A 22334-nucleotide genomic window follows, 5' to 3' on the forward strand; every position below is an offset into this window, starting at 1 on the left:
AGCAGAGACACCCAAATTAGTATCAGAGTTGCCTAGCTTCCCTCTAAAGTCAAGGGGGAGAAATGGGGAAAACTAACACAACTTACTACTGGTCTACATCACAATGTCAAGGTCCTCTCTTTCCACAGGTGGTCTACAGAGCTTAGCATGATGTTAGTTTTAGGCTGTTGACTTAGATGAGAGAATCCAAGTTTGCTGAATATCCCATGGGACTTCAGGAGAATGTTAAGAGAAGGTCCAGTAAAAAGACTGATTCAATCAGTCTTCATTTCATTAGACTTAAATGTTTTCTCAAACTCAGTTTTATAAGTTTAATTTACTAACTTTAATATGCTTCTTAAACTTTCCCAAATAAGGTTAATATCTAATATTAATCACTGATCTTTCAAGTTTGTCTCTCTGTTTTGGGCATCAGAGCACTTAAGCACAAAATATTAATTGCCAGCTTGAATCAATCTTTTTCTGTCTCATTCAAGTACATGTTGTTAATTTAGGGCTATTAAAATACCTAAGGTATTTCATTTATTATTCCTCCTGCATTCAGTAACGTTTTTTTGGGCCAGGGAGATGTTTGTGTAGGAAATCTCTCTAAAGAAGGCAAGATTGCAACATGTATTCAAATACAGAGGAATTACTTGAAATCATTCTCAGGTGATGGCTAGGGAACTTCTATGGAGAGACAAGTATCCTTGAATTAGGAAGAGATGCAACAGCTTAAGCCAAGGATGACAGTGCTAAAAATATTTGAATCTATTACTTCATCCACTCAAAGAGCTCTGAAAAGGGCCTGCATATGTTTCCTTTTGTGGGTGTTTGTCCTTAGGCTTCAGTAGACATTGGAACATACCAGTGATGTTAAATCCAATGTCTATTGAATCAAATGCAATTATATCCCTTAAATCTAATAAGCTCTATGTCAGTCCTGTAAATTTTACAGTAGTCTGCACTATATTCTAATAGCTGTCTGAGTGTAATGCCTGTGAGGCAATTCACTGCTCACTGTTTGTATTCTTGTCTTACATAAATAGACAGGAGATTCAGAAATTTTGGAGGGAAAACTGTTCCTCCTTGTTTGCAAAAGGCTTTGTTCTGTTAGATAAACAAGTGCTACAAATAAGTCCCTCAGGTCAGTGACACTTTTTAATGCTGAAAATATTTTTTTTAGTAGCATTCACAATTCTGTAATAGAAAACAAAATATTGGAGGTTTAGATTGGGTTTTTTCCCCCTTGGAAAACATAGAATTTCTCTAAATATTTTTCTCCATTTTTTGCCCCTATGAATAGGAGCAGGTTTACAAAAGCACTTCAGTAAGTACCATGAAAAACAGTGCCTGTGTAATAGTGATATTCATAAACATGTGTTTCTCCCACACTTTCATGTTTTTCAGATAAGTCACGACAAGCTGTGGCATTGTTACATATTATGACTGTTGGAAATAACAGTCCTCATCAAAAGCAAAATGTAGTGCAATACTGGACTGTCATCTACTTATATCAGAATAAAAATACTTTTAAATCTTGTTGCTCACACTGTCCTACAAATTAATATTTGAAGCCTGTAAGATTCAAGAGGTGTAGTGTGATTTATGCATTTTACAATCTTCTATAAATCTGTTGTTGCTTTTTTTTTTTTTTTTTTTTTTTTTTTAATGTCTCATTTTGCAGAAGAAATTAAATAAATCTTTGGGTCAGACTCAGGCATCAGTATACATGAGCAATAGCTCTGGTTTACAGGAAGAGTCCTCTCAAATTATGGCAACAAGCTTTTAAGTTACTAATCAGTTTGAGGACAGGTGCCAGGCTCCAGTCAATGTTCAAATTATACCTCAAAATAAGATATTAAGAAATTCACAGTTGACTGTGGCTTTTTATATGCATTATGTATCATTATTTAAAAAGAAAATAAATACACACACACATGCACACATGCATACACATAATTAGCCCTGGGAAGCTTTGTTTTCTTTAGGAAACACCAATGAACTAAGAACTAATCTCTTAAAAAGCCTTAAAAATTATTATCACAATCAATAAATTACAAAAAAATATAAAATAAAATTAAAAAATTCTGTTTCATTTCTACCGCTGACCCTGGTTTATTGGATAAATATACTCTTATTTTTGACTTTTAATTTATTTTATTGTCCTCTAACTGGCTTTCTGTAGAACAGCAAAGAAATACTGTTAGCAAAAACGATTTTGATGTTCTTGTTGGCCAGCACATTTTCAAACACTCTGTACTTCAAGTGTCATATTTATGAAAAATAAAGGACACTTCATATTTAAGGATATATTTTTTTAAGACAGGTTTTATACCACACTTTGAAGGCTGAGAAGTTTTCAGAATCTTTACTGTAATCCTTGCCATATGCTTAAAATAGCAAAACAAAACAAAAACTCACACCCAAGCTTTCCCTATGGGTGCAATGTCATGAGCAAAATGTTGACTCCTGAGTGATAGAATGTGACACACTCCAAATTCAAAACGGATTTTACACAAAAATGCCATAGCTCATCATGTTAGTGTCTCTGTCAAACAGAAAAATTACATTTTCATGAGCAGTTGGTTACCTTTTCTGTTCAATTTATGTCTCTCTTACATTGTAACAGTGGCGTTTGATAGCAGAAAAGTTGGAGGACACAGATTAAGTAATTAATGACTTTCTAGTGTTCAGCAAGATAATGTCAATGACCTAGGTGTCATGAAGTTGACATGTCATTGACAGTGTCATAAAGTAGGAGAGAAGAGGAAGAAAAAGTAATTGTGAAAACAAAAATTTTAACTTCTTTTTTTTTCAAGAGAATAATAAAATTTTCACTATTTATAGTGATCAACAGGGCTCATGTATCAAGCATAAATTTATGTGACAGGCTGTCATCTGAGCACTATTTCTGAAATGGCTTTAGGATCCAATCACAAGTTATTTAAAAGCTATCATTTTTAATTACTTACAAATAGTTCTAATGAGCATGTTTCAGAATTTTGCTATTTTAAACCCTTTTCAAAAACCTCATTAAATAAGAATTAATTTTGACATAGTTCTAAGTAAGAAATCTAAAATTGTAATCATCAGATAGGCTCAACCTTGTTTCTGTAGGGGCAATAAATTTTGTTAAAGTAAGATTCAATTTGAATTAATAAAGATTCTGACATATTTTTCTTGGTAGCTTCATGTCTATAGTGCTCAAGAAAAGGAGTATTTTACGTGTGTTTTTTCATTATGTAAATGAGTATGTATAAAGTACTAAAGAATGGTAAGTAGAGACTCAACTTTTTGATTGTCACACTTTTGAGGAAGTTGATTTAAAAAAAAAAATCACCATTTCTGTGTATGTACATTTTGAAGAACAACCAGTCTAGCATTTTCATTAGCTTGAGGGCTTGGTTTAGCATTTTCAGAAATAAATATTAGGGATTAAAAAGTGTTGATAGCAATGCCATGGTACATGCCAGCAAAAACACAGACTTGTAAGGAATGGGTTTTACTTAACAGATTTTGAATGTCTTATAACCTCAGCATTTGAAAGCCAAAACACATTGAAACCTTTTGGCTGAACTTGGAAATTAATTTGTCTTAGAAATTGTTTTTCTGTGTCCCTTGTCATCCACATTCTGCTTGCGATTATGCCCTGCTCTCCAGCCCTCCTCATAAAACAGCATTTGGGGATTCCTGGTGGATTCCCTTGCCATTGTTTAATGGAGTGAGGCCCAGAGGGTCTGGGAGCTGGAGCTGGGTGCTGCTCTGCGCTGCAGTGGATGAAGGCTGCTGGTTTCTCCTGCCTGGGGAATGCTCCCAGCCAGCAACTAGGAAGCCTTGCAGATAAATAATTGATTCCAGCTGGCACACAGGTAGGAAGCATAACAAACTTTCCAGAATGACACCATATGAGAGGTCACTCAGGAGTTGTGGCTGGACTTACAAGGGAGGAAAGCATCAAGATTTATCCAGATACAATCTGTACATGAAAAGTACCTTATATAAATGTGTACTAAAGGGCTTTAAACTATCTGGGAATTAATTTCAGCTGAGTTCTTGCAGGGACTATGAAGAAAACTGATATAAGGTGGTATTTTGAGATTGAGGAGAAAGCTGCCTTGCTGCAGAACACAGCAGGTGCTGCACTGGACTCTGCTGTTGCCATGGATGCTCAAGGTTAATCTTGTTCAGTATAAGTTTGAAGCTCTTGGTTTTTTCTTATTTAATGTGTTAGTATTAACTGGGAATATTTTCCAGTTGCAGCTAATACTGATTTTATATGATTTCTGATGTTTGGGAAGGAAGTGTTCTAATTTCAGGATGTGGGTTGTTCAAGCATCTCTAAACTCCTGTTAAAAGGCTCTAGACATTATTCTAGATGCTATTTTTTTTTTCTTTCTTTTTCTTTAAGTCCAGCTCTCTTAAGAATCTGGTTCTGCATTTGTCCACATTTGATATGAACTACACTATCATTAGCTACTAATTTTCATCTTCTTCCGTTCTGCATCTAGAGAATCGTGATTTTGATCCATGTATTTCACTCATGCTTAGAGTCACATCCTCCAGTCTACAAGCACCACAGCCACAAGTGTGGCTGACTCCAGTTTAAGACTGATTCTCTATTCAGATGGGCTAATGGTGCATACTACCAGACTTCTGAGGTCAAGGCAGCTTCTGATTTACTTCTGCCTTTGTGTGGCTCCAGACAGCATGAAAACTTAGGTCACTGGGAGAAAGCTGGAGCAAAGCAGACATGGGAGCCTTTTTTTTGGTTCTTTGTGTAGGTTTGGTGGTTTGCCTGTTCAAGAAAAACATGCATTAGATTCATTGAACAAGAAAATACACAAAATGTTTTGGAAATAAAAATGTTGAGTCCTTACCAAGCTCAGACTTTAAGGGTTACTTAAGCTGTGCAGTCATGGGAGAATAAGGATGCTGTGGGGAGGTTGCCAGAATCCATTGCAAAGTAATTGTAATAGCTGTCTTCACATGGCCTTTGCCTATAGCTGATGGAAATTTAGTACTCTAGCAAGAAAGAAGATGAACTATTAATAATTATCTCATTAAAATATGGAGCATTTTTTTTTATCTGCTTTGAATGTTAAGATCCTGAAGCAGAAAAAACAGCTCAGTAAACATACAGGAATATATTTTCTCCACAGCAGACTGATGAAAATGTATCAGATTGTGCTGTCTGCAATTTCACTGCTGCTGTCTCCTCAGCTAATTTGAGAGACTTGGATCTTCAGGCATTGTAGCAATGGTGATGGCTTCACAGTCTGCTGCTGACAAAAATGTGATTTTTGTCCCCCAAAACACTGAGATACAAAATAAACATTGGATTTGTAGCATATTTTGTACATGATTTTGTTATAACGGTAAGCACTTAAAAGGAATTTTAATCACATTGATTTTCTTACTGGAAGTGAAAGAGTTCCATGTAAAAAATTAGTTTTAGTCGTGTAAAGTTTTAACATGTATATCTTTCAAATCCTAAATGTGCTAATCCTTTTCCTGTACTGATGACCTGACAGTCCTGTGTGGTTATATCTTGCTAAAATAGCTTAATAGCTACATATAATCTGAAAAATTGAGTCATTTAAAGAGTTAATAAATCTGGATCGTCACCTCCATGGAAATTTATTCATTTTATTTTATTTTACTTAATTTTAATAATGTGCTCAAGTGTATTATTTGAATATTTAAAGTTCAGCACATGCTTTGCTGAACTATGGCTTGATTATGACTATGAGAGAATATTTTATTACATATGCAGAAAACTGAATTCATTAGTCTTCACTACTTTCTTGCTTATCATGTAGAGCTTAGGACAAGTTTTAGTTTCTCCTTGAGATAAATATAAATCTCGATGGTAAAGCTGCGGATTAAACCTCTGTTGGGTTTGTGTGGCGAGGTTTTGTGACTGGGGGGCAGGGACAGGACTCTGTGGCTTCTGTGAGAAGCTGTGTGTGCTAGAAGCTTCCCCTGTGTCCAGCAGAGGTAATGCCAGTCAGCTCCAAAACGGACCTGTCTCACCTTGGAAAAGATCATGGAGCATTGTCTTCCATGGGAGAAGGGTAAGAGTGTGAGAAGTTTTCCCCATGAGCAGGAAGGAGCAGCAGAGACAGTGTGTGATGAACTGACCATGGCCTCGTTCCCAGTCCTGCAGTGCTGTGGGGTGAGGAGAGAATTTGGGAGTGAAGTTGAACCAGGAAAGAAGGGAGGGTGGGGGAAAGGTGCTTTTAAGTCTTGCTTTTATTTCTTAATTCCCTTCCCTGATTTGATTGGAAATAAATTAAATTAATTTCGTCAAGTCTGTTTTGCTCATGACAGTAACTGGTGAGTGCTATTTCCTTGTCCTTATTCTCAACCATGAGCCTCTTGTCGCGTTTTCTTTCCTGTCCAGCTAAGCAAGGGAGTGATAGAGAGGCTTTGGTGGGCACCTGGCCTCCAGTCACTGAACTGCTTACTGAATTTGGCTAAAGATTAAGTATTTTTTTATTTTGAAATGATGCAGCCTCTGACTAAGTTATTTGGTTTAGTATCCTTTCTTGTTTTGCAAGGACATATCAAAGAAGGCTAGAGATCAGGGGTAAAACAGAAAAAAGTAATTGGTGAGTGTGTGCCAAGAATACCAAAGGTCTTGAAGAGAGCCGTGGGAGAACTCTAGCTGTCTACAAAGCTGTTTTTCTGCTATGTCCTAATGAGTCTTACACAATTTTTATGTGCCTTGTGAAGGTGTAGCCCAGGACTTTGAAGAAGCCTCTGCCCTTCTGAATGAGGAGGCACAGTGGCCAGTAGAGGTTTCCTGGTGCATCGCAAAGGGCAGAAGCAGTACCTCTCTTTAGGCCAGTTAACTGAACCTGGAATATAATGGTCAGGGAACTCATATGTGGGCTTCCTCCATGCTTCTTTATTTTTCTGATATCCCCATAACCAAAGGGAGCTGACTGCTGGTTCCCTGCCCCTCCTCTGGTTGAGTCTACTGGGGTTTCTGGTGCACAAGCCAAGCCTGGGGACTGGATCTGTCATGTCTGCTCTACAAAACCATGGGCACTATTGCTCCCCTGCTGAGGGACTTTTCTGTGGAGAACTAAACAGTCATCTCACATGTAAGATGTGCAATCCTTGTTTTCTCAGGATTTCAAGAAAGGACTGCTACAGTATTTGATAAAGGTTATATCTTGATAAGGATGTGTATCTTTTTATATTTCTGGTACATTTTTCTGAAACTTTTTTTCCTCTGCAAAACCTCTTATGCCATTATCCTAAGCTAATCAGGAGTGAACTAAAGAAAAAAAAAATTTGGAGAGGATTAGTTATGTAGGCTGGAGAAAATATATTCATAAGTATATAGTGTCAATTATTTAATCATAAATTCTGTTATGAAGTGAAAGGATAGCTATATGATTTAAATTATACAAAGAAGTCTGCTATTTTGACAAATGTCACAGTATTACATAAACACAGGATGCTAAATAATAGTAAGATTAAAAAAGAAAAATACTAATGTTTTTGAGATTTTTTTCTCAGTAAAAACTGGGTTTAGTAAATTTAATCTTCTTCTCCACAGTTTTAACAAAAATACAGGATAAATCAGATAAAGAAAAGAGAGAAAGTATTTCATATTCTTATATTCATAGCTATTATTGTAGCTTTAAGGAAGAGAAAAATATTTATATGTTTTTGAAGCATTTCTGTGGGGTTTTTTTCCAGTAAATAAATTTGGGGAGATTACGTATATAGAACTATCTTGATGAAATTTACCAATTTAGATAAGCTCTAGCCATCCTCACACAAAGAGCTCTATTAAAAATTCTTTTATAATTTTAATAACATATCATGCAGCTATTTAATGACATTTTGATATCCTAACTGCACTTTGAATATTTACTCCCCATTGCTTTTCATAGCTCATATTGCCAACAGCATGTTTTCTGTAAGTCAAACTGTTTCTGTCGCCATTTTGAAAGAAAATATAGACAAGCCTCACAGTGGGATATTTTGAAATATTTAGTTAAGTGGAATTGCCTATTGAACAGTTGTCTTTTTAAGGTAAAAGAAAACAAAAAATATTTTATGAAGAGTATTGCAACAAAATCATTTTTATTGGACTAAATCTGAAAGATGTAATAAAAACCACAGAGACTCTGAGCCAGCTGACAGATGTGTTTGCTATACATACAAGCTACAGTTGCTGAAAATCTCTGAACAATTTAGCTTTAGAAAAGGCTTGCTTTTCCCAGTAACAGTTGTAATATCATAAGGTCTTGTACCATTTTGTTTTAATTAAAAGGTAATTTTTCACCAATTCCCTTAAATTAACTTTTCTGACTATTGCTGGCCTTTCTTTTTTTTTTCTTTCTTCCCTCAGCATTTGGTAATTGTAGCATGTCTGCCAAGAAAATTTAAAATAATGAACTTTCCCAAATACTCCCAATGCTGTCCAATCACAGTGCTCACTGACGGGGCTGTTGAGGCTGGAGCTACTGTTACAGACAGAAAAGACATCAGTGGGATGAGATGTTCTCCATGACATTCTTTAGCTTTGGTACTGCTCTAAGCTCATAAATTTAGCCTGATTTTTGACCCATGAGATCAGGTATTTTTCTGAGCTTTTAGAAAATATGTGAAGAATATAAATTAGATGAAACTAGCATATGGGGGGGTTTTCACATCACTTGTCTTGAAGAAGAATTTGAGTGTATCTAGAAGTTAAAATCTACTGGTTCTTTCTACAGTAGGACTCCTTCCCATCGTTGTAGTTCTCCTGAATGAGTCTGAAATGTCATCTCTCCCAGCTTGCACATATATGATCCCTGACACAGTTGTGCATTTCCACAGAAATCTGGTGGAATTTCACCTGTCATCTTGGCTTGTTTGCTCAGCTTTGAATACTAGCTGCTCATCATTAGGGCCTGATTTATCTGTGAGCATGCAGTGGAAGCAGATCAGAAGCGCACCAGGGCTCTCACCTGTACTGCACAGAGCATCATGGTAAATGACAGAGCAGGGGTGGGATGCAGAATTTGGTTCTCCTGGAAGCACAGAAAACTGCAGAGGAGGGGCAGTAGAGCAGAGATCATGGTCCTCTGCTTGAGGACCAGCCTGTGGGGATGAGGTGTGTCTGTGGAGGAGCAGCGTAGTGAGAGGAGCTGTTGAGTCCCTGGGTTGTGTGTGAGCTCTTGGGCCCACTCAGTCACTCCTGTGCTTGAGTGCCTTGCACTGTACCACTGTACAAAAGCTTCAGGCTGAAATGGAATTCATGACATGCAATGGCACCAAGCTGGAAATAAACTTAATTTCTAATGCACAGCACTTCTCTTTGGTGTCCTAATTGTCCAATGAAGAAAGACAATGCACATAATCGATATCAGTGTTGTAAGCTGAAAAATGTCACTAAGCATGACATTGTTCTGACTGGTGGCACTGATACAATATGTTGCTGAACAAGAATTCACATTGAAGTTTTTTATGTACTCCTAAATAATTAATATGCATAGATTTTGGAATAAGCTAATACTTTCTAGGTGAAGATAATAAATGTGTTTTAATAATCCTTTTCTTCCTGCCACTTGATTTATCAATTCTTAAAATATTGAATTGCAAATGTATTATGGCTCTTTACTTGTGTCTTTTTCATGAAAGCTGCTAGTACATTCTGTTTTTCTCTTGAGTTACATGACTTAGTGACAATCCTATTTAGTCAGGAACTTTGTGCATCATCCAGTGAAATATTAAGAGGTTTTAACTATTAAATGATTTTTATGTATATGCAGCATACAAAGCTGTGCACTAAGCAAATTCTTGTACCATTTTTATTACTAGAAATCTAAAATAAATAATAAATTGGTTTATAAATTCTTTTGCAGACCTATTTAGCATAATGGCTCTGTTAATCATAAACAAGAAAGAGTACTTGCCAAGACTGCTATACTTACTGAAGGAAAAAGAATAGTAGTGCTGTGTTATATGCTAACGTCTGTTTTAAAAATATGTCTTTAGAGAACAGAAAACACAGAAGAATCTGTGAAGGAGTGAAGTTAATTAGCTATAGTGGCCTTTTCAATAATATATCCATGACAATTCTAAGAAAAAGCATTGAAATAGAATTCAGTTCATGGGATTCTTGTACTTAATGTACTGTTACTGTATTTAATTTAGGCAATGGCATTGACAGTTGATTTCTTCAAGAGATGAATAAGTGATGCACTACTTTATACTGAATTCCTTTAAATCTGCACTACTTCTTTGAATTTCAATTATGGTTCAGTGTTAGCTAGCCTTTTTCTGCACGTTTAACTGTAAAGAAATCTCATATGTGAAATATATATTGTATTTTCAGTGACCTTTTCTTTCCTTTTCCTCTTTGGTAACTTCAGGTTTAAAGAAGCGTTTAGATGTGATAGAAAAATGAGAGTGTGATCCAGTTATTTTGATAGTACATTTTTTCAATTCAATCAATAACCTGAGTTATCATTACAATGCAGTGCTCACCTCTTCTTATATGAATAGCTTAATTTGCAAAAATGTGTTGGATGGGTGCAATCACAATAGTTATAGTAATGTCATACAGCTATTCCGTGCTAACATTTTATTTATTTTTTGAATTTTATTAATTCTGGAAATCAAGCATTGCATTTGAAATACATTTCTCTCTTGTACACAATTTTTTGTGATTTTGCCTGTTCGATATGTGCATCATTTTTAAGTGTATATTTTCACTGTTCAAAGCTTTTTTAAAATAATTGTCATTTATATATTTTCAGATTTTAAAAATATATTTTCTACCTAAATGGGCACTTCTAAATTTGATAACTAGTATGGACCTTTACTGATTATATACTAGCTCTGTGGAAGAAAACACATATGGGACGTTTTATCTGTATCTGGAGCTGCTGTTTCAGCTATCAAACTAATGGAACTCTAATGGAACACTTAGTAACAAAATTAATGGGCTGCATTCTTTTCATTGACACTAGATCTGTGTGGCTCCATTAGTTCTGATTTCTTCAGTTACAAGAAGAAAGAACAATGAATATGCTGGCACTTTGCTGTGTATTAGAAAGGAATTGATCACTTTCTGTATTCATGAGCTAATTGGCACCTTGCTACATCAACCTTCAGTCAGCCAATATAAGTTAAAGAACATCTATTCTGGAACCGGTTTATTTACAAAATAATTTATTGATTCTAATATTTGCCTTGTTCTTGGATTCATAAAAGAAGGAGGTGAAGGATATTTGTTTCTTCTGTCACTGTTCATTATCACAGATATTTCTACTAGAGGAAGTGGTTTCTCTGGGATTTTACTGTAATCCACAGGATTTTATTTTTATTGAGCTCTTTTTCTACTACTGCACTTGATGGTACATGTTTCAAGGTTCAACCATGTACAAAAGATGAAATGAAATAGCAATCATGTTTACTTTCTATTAAAGTATGGATTTTTTTGTGAGATTAATTTACTGGGGCAATTCTCTGTGAGACCATTTTACAGCTACCATCTAATATCAAAACCCAATGCCACAACCTTTCTTAAAGACATGCAATTTAATTTGACACAGACAGCTGTTCCAGGCTTTATATTTTTGTTAGGGTTATAGCTGAAACACTGTGTCGTTACATCAGCGTTTCTATCTTAAGGATTTCTTTTGATTTTGAAGGCTGAAATATTCTTGAACTTCTCACCTTTTTCATTAGCCTGGTCCCTTTACACAGTTTTCAACATCTGTGCAAATTTGCCATTCCCAGTCTTTAAAAGTATCAGTATCATCCATCTGCAGCTAATTGGCTGATGGAATATGGGTAGTGGGGTAATGAACTACTAGATTTGGAAAAATTTATTGAAACTCTATGCCTGCTCAAATGGGGCCATCTCTAAATCACTCAGGGTTTTGCCATAGTAGAGGTTTTTTATCTTATGTGTACTGGCACCTTTCACAGCCTCTCTCAGAACTGGCAAGTATCCAGCCAGGAAAATATATAGTCCAAATAGATCTCCTCTGCTCCAGAGTTCCTCCTGATTGCCCTCAATGAGTTTGTATTAAAAATAGAAAATTCAAGAAGGAATTTTTGTCCATAGATGATGTTCCATAGTGCCATCTATGGCATGAAAGGCTCTGTATAAAGCTGCTTAGCTAACCTGCATGTGAAGGAAAAAATATGAGATATATATTACATCTGAGGACAGAAAACATAAATTGAAATGCTGTGATTGTTTCTATTGCTTTATCTTTGTTTAATTTGAGAAAATGTTAGCTTGTGTTTATCATTGTTTATCAAATTTTTATCATTGGCCATGACATTTGAGAGGCCAGTGTAATATTGCCAGAATATAAAAGACTAAAGCAAAAGTGACTACAAAACCAGAGACTGGCCTTTTAAATTGTAGTTTTGTCACTGTTGATGAAACTTCTCAAGTACACAGGTAGCGTGGCACTTGTAGTTTAGTTCTGTTTCTAGTTTCTTCAGTAGCTATTATTGTTCTCTTTTAGGGGATTTGCACAATTTAAACATTTATTAATGAGACCAGAAGTTGACTATTTGCTAGTCTGAAATATGATGAAACAAGAATATATACTGAATATACTGCGTATACTTCTTCAGAAATATATTCATACCCAAATACTTTTTCTAGTACAACCTCAGAGAGGATTTTTGTGTTTGCCTCAATATTAAGGGTTACTGCTGTGCTTAATTATTTTCTTCATATTACTTTTACTTATTATTCTCTTCTGTGACTGATCTAGACATTCCAAGATTACTTTATACTTTGAAATGTGATTATTACATCATGTGTTACAAAGATGTAAGTGCTTCATGTATATTTCATGTTTTTATTGAAATAGCTAGAATTTCAGCCACAATCCCCCCAAGTCAGAATACATTGTCAGGAAATCATGAAACAGTCAATTTAATTTTCTAATTTTGATTGTTTAGAGGTTTTTTAAATGGAAAACATAATGAAATATGTTTATTAACATTTCGTCAAAATCATCATTTTGGTTTCAGAGAAAACATGAAGAGAAATATCAAGTAAGGAAAAGAAAGATAGCTTTTCTTTATTTTGCAGCGCTTAATGAAAACTTATATAGCCTCAGAAAATTAAAAGTAACATAATGTTACAGTCAAAACTTTGTTGTGAGCAAACCAGGAAAATTCCATGATATGAGAAGCCACGGAGTCACAGCTACATTAAAATAACAACACTTTACAGTATTTTACTGACTGTTTATAGGGTTAATTCAGAGAATGACAGTACCCTTTGCACTAAAAAATCATAAAATTAATACACAAGTCTCATCAAAACAGTTTAAAAATGTCACACAACCACTTTCAAGTATCTATCTCAGTGGTATGCTGCCCCTTTGGGTCACAAGGTTGGCAGTACCCATCCTCCTCAAAAAGACATGAAAAGGGTGCTCTCATGAGTTCCTGGCATCCTGAATTCTTCATTAGGAGAATTGTGATGTCAATGATTTCTTCTTTCTCAATTTACACTAATTTAGCACATTTTCTAACTTTTTCCCCCCCTTATTCTTTATTGATTTTGACTTTGTGTCTTTATTTATTATATATTTTATTTTGTGCTAGTATATTCCTTGTTATTCTCCACTGTTTTTTCTCTTTGCTCACCTTAAAACCCTTTTGAGTCAGTTGTTTTTTTTAATGACCATTGCTGGGTTTTTTCAGTCTATTTTTATTATCCCATGCATACAGTCCTATATACCTAATTATTATTTGCAAATCACATATATTTCATCCTATACAGAATATTTACTTTTTAATGTATATGTAAAAACTCTGATTATACCACAAGATTATGCAAATATGAGCAAATATAAGCGGTATAAGCAAAACTGTAACAAATTAGTCAATAGTCACCTGATCATTAGAAAATTTGTTGCAGTTAAACAAGCTGAATCAAAACTCCAGTCAGGAGTGGTAAGTTCAGACAAATCCTGAGAAATTAATCTTGAGGCCTTGCAGAGCCAATACAAGGCCTACAGCTTGTTATTGGCAGTGACTAAACTGAATTGCAGGGCTGTGATAAAGTGGTACTAGCATTCTTGCATTTTTACTTTTTCTCTTTGTCATATTACATGTCTGGAATTGTTCAAAATGCATGTGAATGTGACACATGGGGATATGGATTAGTGGTGAACAGTGACTTAATGGTTGGACTCGATGATCTTAGAGGTCTTTGTCAAAGTAGTCTTTAGTTCTATGATTATGTGGTTATTACTTCCAAATAGAAAACTGAAAAATTAGGAAGTCTAGCTTTTTCTAAAATTTTAAAGGTTTGGATTTTTTGGTTCTGCAGTGCTGTTTCTCAGGGTTTATTTAGTGGTGCTGTTTTCATTGTTTCAGAGTGTTCACAGAAACTGAAAACTTGGCTATTTAAGGTATAGCAAAACAAAAAAGGCATAAGGAAAAAAGAAGCAAGGAAAAATCTGTGGGGAACGTTCCTAAACCAAAGTGAACTCATGACTAGGGGATACAGCACTTGAATTTAGCTGTTTGGGTAAACTTTACATTCTCTGGGAAAGCTGTAACCATAGCCTTGTTAGGGTGTGGTGGTTTCACGCCAGCCAGCAATCCAGCTCCATGCAACTGCACGCTCACTCCGCCACCAGCAGATCCTAGGAGAGACTTGGAAGAGTAAAAAGAGAGAAAAGTTGTGGATTCAGACAAAGACAGTTTAATGGTAGAAGCAAAAGCCATGCACACAAGCAAAGCAAAACAAGGAATTAATTCACTGCTTCCCTCTGTCATCTCAGGGAGAGCAAGGCCCCATCACATGTAATGGTGACTTGGAAACTCAAACACCATCACTCCAGACCTTCCCTTCTTCCTACTTTGCCCAACTTTACATACTGAGCATGATGTCATATGGTCTGGAATATACCTTGGAATCTAGTTGGGGTGACCTGTCCTGGCTGTGTCTCCTTCCAACATCTCAGGCATGCCAAGTCTCGTGCCAGTAGCAGTGGCAGTACAAAAAGCAGAAAAGGCCTTGTGTCTGTATAAACCCTGCTCATCAATAACAAAAGCATCTCTATTTTATCAATCCTGTGCTCAGCACAAGTCCAAAACACAGTCTAACACCTGCCACAGTGTAGAGGATTAACTCTACCCCAGCAAAAACTGGCACATAGGATCACATCCTTATTTAGAATTCCCCTTCTCTTGAGATCTGAACTGAATACCTATCATTTCCATAGAAATTTGGGTGTGCTCCACTGAATGCCACATGTATACAGTCTCTTGTACAGTCTGAATACTACAGTCTGAATACTTTACTCATTTTCATGATGTATTTTAGATCCAGAGGAAGTGATATTATTGTAAGACTTCATACTAATAAAGGTGGTTTATCCAAGCCTGTTAGGACAAAACGAGCAAGATTGTTGTAAGTACCACTGCAGATAGCACTATCAGTCTTAGGCTTATCTTCTTTCTAATGCAGTGCCAAAACTAATCAGTCTCCATACAACTAACATACTAACAAGCAGATACTAAGGAAATATGCTTTTAGCATAGTAGCAGTGTCAAAACAGTATTATTAATTCAAAACTTTGCAGATAAAATTGCTGTGTTAACAAAGTGACTCAGTTGTTCAGCTTAATATTCAAAGATTAAAAAAAGTTTAAACAGCTCAGCTTAGGCACAATAATATGTATTTAATTCAATAATGTGCTGTGGCTGTTGTTGCCACAGAAAGAATAACAAGTAGGTTATAACATAGAAATAACCCCTGACTATTTAATTGCTGGCATCTCTGATGGAAAGGAAACACATTCCTCAAAGAATTTATGTCTGTAAAGTACTGATTTTCTTGAAACAGTGTTTCAAGGGGATAAACTATTTTTCTTACTTAAAGGGAGAAAATAATGTTTATAAGTGACGTGATTAATTAACAGATTATCTGAGAGTTTCACTGTTGCAACAGAAAGTGTAGCCTTTTAGTTCACTCTTCTGAGTTCATTCATATCTAACCTTGATGAGGGTAAATCCATTAACAAGGGCAGGTTATTCTCTGCGAACAATTCTGTTCTTCCTCAGTGAAATTCATGGCTGCTGTGGTAAGTACAGAATAATAATAGGCAATGGAAAAAAGTTATTATGGTTGTTTGCAGAAGTCAAACATCAAGGTGCTTTTAAAGTGAACCTTTAAGTTATTATAAAAGACATCCTATAGCATCAGTGTAATTTGTTATTTAGCAAAGGCTTCCATCACCCAACAATATCTGGTTTTCGTTTTTAACTCTAGTCATGTTGTAAATCATGTTTATAGGAAAGAGACTTCTTTATTAGTTTCAAGGCAGGTGATGGTCAGTAGAAGTAATCCTCTGGGCAAAATTATGCCCAGCCTCAGTTTAAAACACATTTTGATTCATTTATTATATTCTCAGTATGTTTGCAGACCTCCTGCTGACATCAGTAACAAGCAATGTACTGAGAAAAACACAGAGCTTTGAAAATGAGATGTTATTTGTGTTTGAAAAGACTATTCTAACATTTTTTCTCTGTAGTAATGCTGTCACATTTTATATGCAGCTGTGGGATTTGCTGTGGTTTTATATTTTGGCACCAGCCTGTAATGTGCGTGCTATCATGCTGTATGCTCAGGGAAAAAACCCAACGTGGTAATAGTACATTTGCAGCCCACTTTATGGGCTAATTAAGATAAAGGATGCTGTGAATTCCATAAATATCAACCAAACCACACAAAAGTGTGTCAAGGCATGAAAAAATGTTGCTCAGTGCAATTGAAAAAGAGTTGTCACTTAGCAGCCTTTCCTTTGCTTAAACATAGGAAAAAAACCCTATAACGGAGAAAGTGATCCCTGCAAGGGATCGAGGAAGTGAAATGTGATAGTAGACTTCAGTTCAGTGATCCACTTCAGATTCTTTCAGATATCATGGGTTATTAAGTAACCAAATTATATTCAAGTAATTCAGCACCTGCTTCATCAAGCTACAGAATATGGAATTAGATATATACCACTTCAGCTTCACTGATTTGATTATGTAGTGGAGAGAGACTGGTGAATATACATTAATCCTATGAAATTAAATCAAGAAAATTAGCTGAAGATATTCCTAGGGGCCTATTTGCTGTCTATTTGCATAAAATGCTGAATTACCTGCTTACTAAAATATTTTTTTCTTTTTTTTTTTTTAATTTTTTAATGAGAAATTGAATGGAACTGAGTTTACATAGAAATTTAAGCAGCAAAGTACAAGTTCACACCAGAAATCCATTTAATTCCTGGCTCTTACAACAGCCAGTACCGGATCACTGAATTATAAGAATAAAGCACATATACATTTTTTCCCTTGGTGGTTCCTAATGTGGAGTATACACTTTTTGTTTATGTTCAATTACCTGTGTTGGACTTGGCTTCCATCATTGTTTTTTGAACCAGTTTAAATTATTCAGTCTTTTCACAGACACAGACATTCCACTATTTCTAACCATGATTTTGTCTTCTTTATAACTTTTCTGTTGGTTCTGGATGCTTATTACATGCTATTTTCTCTACAAGTCTAAACAAATAATGTAAGATGCAGAAGTTTATGCTGCAGGCTTTTCAAATTAACTGAGATTAACTCCATACAAAATGACTTAATTTCAGCATTAAGTATGGACTGTCTTATCTCAGTCTGAAATTGTGACTGTACTCAGACACATACCATATATGAAAAGTGTCTTGTTTATAATTTACTTAAGATATTCTAAGCAATTCTGTTTTCTATACAATTTTATCTCTGGTTCATTTATAAGCAATATCAGAATTGAATTTTATTTTGATTTATTGGAGTAAAATATTAGTGAAGTAAAATTATTGAAGTAAATAATAATAAATAATAAGATGGTAAAACATGTTTGCAAAACATATGAATTAGGTTTAAGTAGTGCTGGCACTTCAAAAGTTTTTGATCTGTAGAGAAATACATTTTCATCCTCAGGGAAATCTTTACAATTCACAGTAATTTTCATTTTTGGTTGAAGACAAAATGGATTCTTGAGGGAATATGAGTGGTAAATAGTAAACACAGCATGTATAGAAAAGCCCCTGTCCTGGTGTGGTTAGTACACATGGCTCAAATCCAAGATACAGATTCTGCTGAACTTATTCAAAATAGATACTTGAAATTTGTTCTCTGGACCCAGTATGACTAATAATCAAAAAGCTTTATGTGGATTATAGAATGCCTCACCTGTTTTGAGCAGCTTTTTTTATTGAAAATGAAAAAAACAGTCTTAGTTTTTTGTTATAGACAGTGCATTTCAGCAAGCTGTTTTGAGTTCCAAAAGAATGTTTTATGAAAAAAAAAAGGAAAATAAATTGTTACAAAACACATTTTCTTTTCTCCTCATTACATGCATGAGAGAGTGCTCATTCTTCTGCTTTGTATTCTCCCACTGCTCTGACAAATCATCACGTGCTTTGTACTTCTCACATACTGATTTATTTGCATAATAATAACATCTCTGGGTTATATTTTGGTTGCAGGTTTCTCTTGGACTTCTACATGCCCGAGCTACTCATATTCTCTGGCCTCCACATCGCTGGCAGAAGTTACAGCCGGTGCTGCCTCCGGAGCGCAAACCACTCCACAGAGAGCAAGAGTGATCTGCATGCTCAGGCAGGAAAACACCAAGGCCAGCCAGGAAGAGCTGCAGTGGTTACACCATCGCCTCCAAGAGCTTTGCCAAGTGCTTTTGACGTCAGTGTCATATCAATAGATGTGACATCTTAATGTTACAATGCCACCAGAAACTCTTCATGTTATTTCTCTTTGTTCTATTGTTTGGTGGGTTTTAATAATCCCCAACATAATGGCATAATATATTAATTGAGTTTGAAATAATTGGTTGTAGAAGGACTGAATGTTCATTTTTGTTCAGGAAGCAGTAACATGCTTGGCATATACCTGTGCTTCTCTGGACATGAAACTATTATAACCTTCAATAAACTATTTTGATCTTGTACATTCATCTTGTTTCTTTTATAACTGCATGGAAACTTTATTAATATTGATTGCATGTGGAAAAAGAAAAAAAAAACACCCAAAACATCCAAAGCAACTTTGGGTTGTCCTATAATTACTACTCATGAAGAATTAGTACTTCTGTCGGTAAAACTTTTTTAATGCAGCTTATTTCTGTTATTAAACTGAGTACATATTACTTATTTCTATTTTCTTTTTCAGGATAAAAATAATTTGTTTTATATAAATATTCCCTGTATATCTTTCTGAATTAGATATTCAGTCAAAAGGTACAAATGATATTACATTATCTGAAGGCAGTGTTTAATTAATTTTTCTAGTAGAGTAAATCTTCATTAGTACTTATTGCCACATCTCTTTGAAACTGTGTAATTAGATAAGGAATATGCAATTAATATTCTAGTATATAGTTAATATTATAAATATAGTCTGTGAATAGGCAATAAAGCTTCTGCACACATTATAAGTGAAAAGAACTTGGAAAATGACACATTTTCAATGACAAATCAATATAAGCCAGCTTATGTTCATATTTATTAAATTTTACTTCACATAGGCTAGTACTTAAACAATATTAAAGCCACACAAAAGATCTTTAAACATTTTCAGCTAAAAACATGCAATTATCAGAATTTCAGGCAAGATTAAAGTATGTCTGCAGCTCTTTGAACACACACGTATGCCTTGTGAGTCAGATGATAGCTTCAATCACTATGAAAACTATCTATTACTATCTAAATTTCTTCTTAAATACTCCAGCTCTGTAGACTCTTTGAATAGTTTATTGTCTATGTGTCAGGATCTCTTTTTGTTCCAAAAAGGTGTTCTACAGGTCTCTGAGCTCTCTTAGTTAAACTATTGCAGTTTGTTTGGGTATTATTGCAGTTAATTCAGAATCATCCAGGGAACTACATGCCTATAAATCTGGCCTCATGCTGGGGAATATTATGGAACAGATTATCTTGAATGAGATCACATGGACAACCAGGGGGTCAGCCAGCATGGGTTTAGGAATAGAAGGTCCTGTTTGACCAACCTGATCTCATTTTATGACCAGGTGACCTTCCTAGTGGATGAGGAAAAGTTGTGGATATTTACATGGATTTAAATAAAATCTTTGACACTCTCCCACAGCATTCTCATGGGCAAGCTGGCAACCCACAGCTTGGACAGGTGCCCTCTTCAGTGGGTTAAAAAATTGTGTTCTTCTGTCTATTTTTCCACACTTGGTCCTCCCCAAACCATCCTCATTTCACTGACTTTGATCCCCTAAACACCTCAGAAGCCTTGTGCAGTACTGAAATGCTTTCCCTGCAGTCCGCAGGAAAGCCTCTATCCATGGACAAGTCTGCCAGGTAACCTGGCCAGCCTCCCCTCTAGCTCCTGGTGTTAGTTGTACCCAGTGGGGTGGGTCCAGGGGCCTCAGCACTCCTTCATAGCTGTGAGGTGAGACTTTCACAGTTTGATGACTCCTGTAATAGACACAAAAGAGTTAAGTCCTGGTGTCATTTGGCTTCCCACAGCTTCCATTGTTCCTTTGGGCTCCTTTGTCTTTGTCATTTTGCCAGCTCATTATAGGCTATGAAAGTTTAAATGTCCCAGGTATTCAACTGTGACATGTCTCAAGGAATATTTATTCACCTATATTTGCATACATATGTTTATAAATATTTATTCATCTTTATGGAGATGTATGTATGATATACATGATGAAATGATGGAATAGAGAACATGCCTATTAAGCCTGAAGATGGCTGTAAACACTGATGTAACTCTGGAGAATGGTATTAGAGGGCAGTGATCTGAATTTGATGACAATCAGCAGAGAGTCTGGTGCAATAATTACCCATATACATGCTGGATTACATTAAAAGAAAATTTGGATATTATAGTGGATTGTAGTTGAGCATGAGGCAACAATATGCTGAATAAGGAAAATATATGCTTTGTAAAGAGCAGTACAGGCTGTGAACACAGCAAACAATATTCCTTCTACATTCATGTATGGTAGGATTTTAGGCACCAGATACAAAAAAAAATGAGGACAACTGGAATATTTAGAAAGACACAACAAAAATAGAGAGAAACAAAAAAATACCACCTATGAGGAATGTTGGAAGGAGTTGGGTTTATCATTTAGTCTTCAGAGTCTGAGACTCAAAATCAAGAAAGATTGCTGTCAAGTGAGAGACAATCATTGGTTCTCCAAGTTCATCATGTGTGGCAGCAGAACTAATAGTCTTATAATGCAGCATTTGGACTGTTAGATTAGACATAGAGAAATAAATATTTTAATTATAAAAAAAAAAATTAAATACTTTAATAGATTATTTTTTATTGCAAGACTTTTTTTTTTTTTTTTAAATCAGGCTTGTTGGACACAGAAGGATGGATGAACTAGACCTGAGGTCCAAATCAGCTATTTTATACATGCTTTGATTAGGTCTTCTCTGCTTGGTGAAATTGGTGGTGCCTTTGATACTGGGCAGGCAATTGCATCAATATCTAATTCCTTTAGACTGATAATTATGATTCTTTAGATTAGATTCTTTAGCCTAACAGTATTACAGTACCCTTATGTACCACTTTCCTGTAATAAGCAGCTAAGGAACCAGTTTCCTGTAAAAAAAGCTATTACACTTCATACTGTCATCATATTAATGTGCATGACATTTTACATTATCATGTAGGTTGGTGAATAGAAATAGCTCAATGAAATCCTAAGTACAAGAGATATTTCAGTATCCAGAGCATGAAGAGCAAACCTTTCCTTTCAAAGCAGAAAGGACCAAGATTGGCAGACATGAGCACGTATTTAAAGGTGTTGTTATTTAATTGATATGTTTGGGTTTCATGCTTCAAATGTGAAACACATAATGAGAAGTCTGTTCTGGAAGTAATGAAATCAGTAGCAAAATTCTCATGACCATCATGATTAGCTTTCTAAGGCCTCTTCACAGGCCTTCTGGTTTTTGGTGCTGGCTTATATCTGTAATGCAATAAGGTATGATTTCATGGTAGTTAAATAAGAATGAGCACAAGGAAGGAGTAGGACACTAAGAAATGAAAGGATGAAAAGGTATTTTAAAGCTTGATTTTTTTTAATGCTTAAGGAGTCATATAAACACCTTCCTATGGCCCGAGAGAGAGAGACTAGACTGCCAGACTGCATTTGTAAAGCAAAGAGAGATGTTGCAAAAAGGTCAGAAATTGGTACTCTTAGCAGACATGTACAACTACATCTGAAAGAGTGACAGAGCAAAGCTGTGTATCTCAGCAGCACAGCCTCACACAGAAGACCAAAACACCAACTGAGAAAGTGGAAAGCT

General features: G+C 35.4%; 1 protein-coding gene across 10 annotated transcripts in view; it reads left to right on the forward strand.

Annotated features, from left to right (window-relative positions):
- IMMP2L (inner mitochondrial membrane peptidase subunit 2) overlaps positions 1 to 18985 on the forward strand; it is a 406378-nt gene extending 387393 nt beyond the window's left edge. For all 10 annotated transcript variants that reach the window (XM_086887105.1, XM_086887108.1, XM_086887111.1 and 7 more), the window contains one exon: positions 18507 to 18985. In XM_086887105.1, the coding sequence (XP_086743231.1) occupies positions 18507 to 18626 (120 nt within the window). In that variant the 3' untranslated portion in view covers positions 18627 to 18985. The remainder of the gene's footprint in view (positions 1 to 18506) is intronic.
- The last annotated feature ends 3349 nt before the right edge of the window (positions 18986 to 22334 follow it).

Source organism: Cyanistes caeruleus, chromosome 4, assembly GCF_971803275.1.
Source record: "Cyanistes caeruleus chromosome 4, bCyaCae1.hap1.1, whole genome shotgun sequence".
Lineage (NCBI taxonomy): Eukaryota > Metazoa > Chordata > Aves > Passeriformes > Paridae > Cyanistes > Cyanistes caeruleus.